The 4,015-nt window shown below is 39.5% G+C and overlaps 1 protein-coding gene across 1 annotated transcript in view; it reads left to right on the top strand.

Moving 5' to 3' along the window:
- The window catches only part of LOC107586004 (protein CASC4-like), a 28,089-nt gene that overhangs the window by 12,901 nt on the left and 11,173 nt on the right, over positions 1–4,015 (top strand). Inside the window, exons 2-6 of the mRNA XM_016273217.1 lie at positions 2,847–2,901; positions 3,177–3,279; positions 3,422–3,512; positions 3,608–3,749; positions 3,850–3,933. Coding sequence (XP_016128703.1) covers positions 2,847–2,901; positions 3,177–3,279; positions 3,422–3,512; positions 3,608–3,749; positions 3,850–3,933 — 475 coding nt within the window. The remainder of the gene's footprint in view (positions 1–2,846; positions 2,902–3,176; positions 3,280–3,421; positions 3,513–3,607; positions 3,750–3,849; positions 3,934–4,015) is intronic.

The raw sequence follows: 4,015 nt of genomic DNA on the forward strand, positions 1-4,015 counted from the left end.
GTTTTTTTTTTTTTCTTTTTTCACTTCGAAAGTGGATGATGTCAGGAAACAGTGGTTGCAATTTACTTTTGAACTCTGTTCCTGAGCATTATAACCCAAATTGGCTATTGTGTGCTGCGCATTTTACTGAGGACAGCTTCCACATCACGAGTGAGAAGTGCCGGATTCCCAAAAGTTTTTGTTGCAAGACAGCGCAAGAGGCTGGGCAGTACTGAAACACCGTCTAAGCTGTTCGCCAATCACAACGCACTGGGACAGCTAACCAATCACATCACATTTTTTTTTTCGGAAGGCGGACCTTCATCAAAGCCGGAACTAATCGAGCCGTTTGTGCCAGGCTGGGGAGAAAGGTATTTTAATAATGTAAATTATGTGAAAAATAATGTGTTTTTCGAACCACCAAGCATGAGAGCATGTTCTAGTACACCCCCAAAACAAAATCAAGACTTTGTAAAAGAGCATAATGGGACCCCTTTAAGTAACTTGTGCACTGCTTTACTTCCTTGTCTTTGACGTATCCGACCGAACTACAAACTTTCCAGTGATGTCTGTGAGAAAGGTATATTCACTCGACAAGCTCGCGCATCTGCGCCACCGTGCGCTCAATCCACTCAGCTCGCTTTGCTTATCAACTCGCGCACATCAGCTATACAGGCGTTAATACTGAATGTTTAACATTATATTCATTGCATACATGTACTTTGTAGACATCCTTAATCTCTAATAACTCCATTCTGCTGTCTGTTGTTCTGTTGTCGGTGTTTCATTGTCTGAATATGGCGCTTATCACATGTTGTGTGGTATCGGCGTTTGGTATCGGGGCATTTTAACGAGTACGAGTACAGGAGCTCAGTATCGGGCCCGATACCGATACTGGTATTTGCTGACTTGCAAATGTTAGCAGAACTGAACCAACCCAGTTTTGAGATTACAGATTCAGATCTCATACATTTTGTTGTCAGTTTGCAAACTGTGTAATTAACTATTGTGGCACCATTTATTTATAAAATAGTTAAATTATTGATTTATACTCTTTATTAAAATATCGTAATACAATATTATTACCACAATATGATATTTTTCACCTATGGATAAAAATAGGTGTTACATATGGTTACAGAAAATGTACAACCTGATGGGTCAAAGTGATGGAATGATGAATATTTGTATTGCAACCTGCAGCCAATGGTATTTGGATGGTATGCTGATCAATTTGTCAGCATGGTCAAGTGTTGACTTTAAAAAGGAGAGTAAATGCGAAGTAAACATGAAATCAAAATTGGCCCTGTCTACTTTAATACATGTTCCTGGTGTAATTGTGTACTATCCATCTATGAAGGTTATTTTAAATAGGATGGGGAAAAAAAGGAAATCTCTCCCTTCCAAGTACTTGGCTCCATCTTGGTATGTAACAGCCACTTCATATTGACTTTAGTTTTATTTAAGGTCCTAATGGTTATGGATAAAGATCAATTCTTCAAGTCTATGGATATGTGAGTGGTTGTTGCCCTGAGCCAAATATTGTAGAAGAGTGGAAGTGGTTTGAAGTGATGCAGTGAGCTTCTGTTACTCTCTCACCTGCTGGTGAAAAGGGTGCTAAGCTCGGCTGTTTTCTCCACAGGGTGACATTGATGCTTTAATTACTGTCCCCTCTCCTGTGTGTGATTCCTCCATTAATTTTTTTACTTTAAATCTGGTGACTGATCAGCCTAATCGTGGAACCAGCAGTAGAAGTGTGGTACTAGTGTATGGGTCAGTGTAAGGTCTGGTATTATACACCTCTTTGTCTCCATTGTGCCTGAGAGTAACTGCAAGCCTCTGCTTCCTCTAGGGCCGGCTCCTAACTATTTATGATGGCTCCCTGTCTTTTTTTTAATTTTATTTTTACAATTTGATATTGATTAGATGAAGTATCAGTACAAATCTATAGGATGAGCATCCATAGACATTAAGCTGACCCAATGTTAGCAGTGTTAGTGGGCTCTGCATACACAGTGCAGTAGACTGCTATTTTGCTGTACTTCCTTCTGCTGTTCTGCCGGTAGCAGTAGCTCAAGGCTTATCGGGCCCCTGTAATAGCACATTGCTCAGTCCTTATGTCCGCTGCCCTTGCAGCTTAATTTGCCTTTCTGTCTATCATCTTGTCTTGTGCTTTGAGCCAGGGCTCTGCTCTCAGCAAACTCAAGCTCTGACTGTGTCCACGTCCCCCTCAGTGAATTTGTCATCTTGATCACACTTCCCTCTGAGCTTCCCCCTCTCAATCCTATCGCAAAATCACAGCCGCCTCTCTTACAGCAGTAAAGCTCTGGAGATTGAATTCTCTTACTGTGGATCATTGAAAAGGAATTGGACAACAATACTTTTTGACTCATAAAAGAGCCGATGCTGAAGAGTGAGTGGTACTGTAGGCAGCTTCACACTGTTTCTCATGGGTTCAAAATGTCCAGGGGATGGTTTGATTTATCAAACCTTGACTATAGCGCTCAAAAAGCTGGATAGTTGACATTTTTGATATGAAAATTGGGGGGGGAAAGTAAAATGTAAGAAAATAAAACGGTTGTATAAATTGTATAAAACTAATATTATATTGACAGTTATGTATATGTACACTGTTACATTGTTTACCTTTTTTATGCTGTTTTCGGTTTATCCATTTTGTATTATTTTAAATAGCAAATAATTAAAATTGCTTTTAGGTATTCTCGTTATTGAATTTGTGTTTTTCCTGACTAAACCCTTAAAATCTCATATGGCAGGACTCATCATATATTCTAAAAATATAATGTTTGTATAATATTGCATTCCTGTTTTCACACACTAAATTTTTTTTTTTTTGTGCTTTCCAGAATAAGCTGCAAAATGATGTCAGTGCCCAGATGTCAGAGATTCACAGACTGAAAGGTAAGAAGTGCTCACTAGAGGGTGCTACTTCCCAGTATTGCCTCTGTGTTAGTGGAATAGGGTTGTGGTGGGGTATGTAAGTGGTGGGGTATGTAAGTGACGTACACCACTATTTTTGTACTTTTTCTCATACAGTCCTGTTTCTTTCTTCTCCACACTGATGTAAACAAATCATGGTATCCTATTGGCTGATATTTTTCATATGTGTGGTTTTGGACTGCTGATCTAATTGGGCATGTAGTGATGTTTGTTTAAATGTGTGTACACATTTACAGAGCAGGTAAAGGAGTTGAGACAGGAGGTCATCCGACAGGAAGACCAACTGACGGAAGTGCGGAAAAACGACACCAATTTGGAAAAGAAGCTAGAATATGAGAGGTGAATACAAACACTGGTGGACCCCCACCCAGAAAAAGGGGTCTTGTTTTCTATGCCCTTCCATTCCTACATTAGGGATTTGTTAAAATGTTAGACTAGTTGATCATGTAAATATAAATCTATAATATAATGTGCATTGCAGCTTGCAGTGTGGCCGACAAATAGCTGAGCTGAAGGCAGAATATGAAGAGAGCAAGAAAAGAGTAGAAGAAGAGGTAGCAAAACTCAGACAGGTGGGATATGAATGACTTGTATACAGTCAGTTTAAACTGCAACTTGGCTCCACTAATACTCTGTATTTTACGTAAAGCAAAAAACTTCATTGCAGAGTTTATTAGAGAATCGTAAAGTGGATACAGGGGGTCAGCAGGTGGAGGTGGATCTTGATCAGTCCATCAAAAGAAAAGAGGAGGACACTGCAGAGCACCACACAGTGGCTGCACGGCGAAATGATGGCCAACTTCTGAAAGGTCTACTAAAAAAAAAGCCTCAATGAGCAGATGCATAAACATTTTGGTTGAAAAAAAAAAAACTCATTCTTTTGCTTTTTTCCAATCACATACATTCAAGATGATCTGGGTAAACCTGGTAGCGATGCTGGAATGCCTGGCATTGAGGACAGTGAAGTAGGCAAGATAGAAGATGCACAGTTTGGTGAGTATCACAAAGTAAAAGATTTAAATGAACTACAGAATAGTCATCTCGCTGATGAGTAACGGAGAGAAAAAAAAACTCT

Source organism: Sinocyclocheilus grahami, unplaced genomic scaffold, assembly GCF_001515645.1.
Source record: "Sinocyclocheilus grahami isolate Dianchi unplaced genomic scaffold, SAMN03320097.WGS_v1.1 scaffold76.1, whole genome shotgun sequence".
Classification (NCBI taxonomy): domain Eukaryota; kingdom Metazoa; phylum Chordata; class Actinopteri; order Cypriniformes; family Cyprinidae; genus Sinocyclocheilus; species Sinocyclocheilus grahami.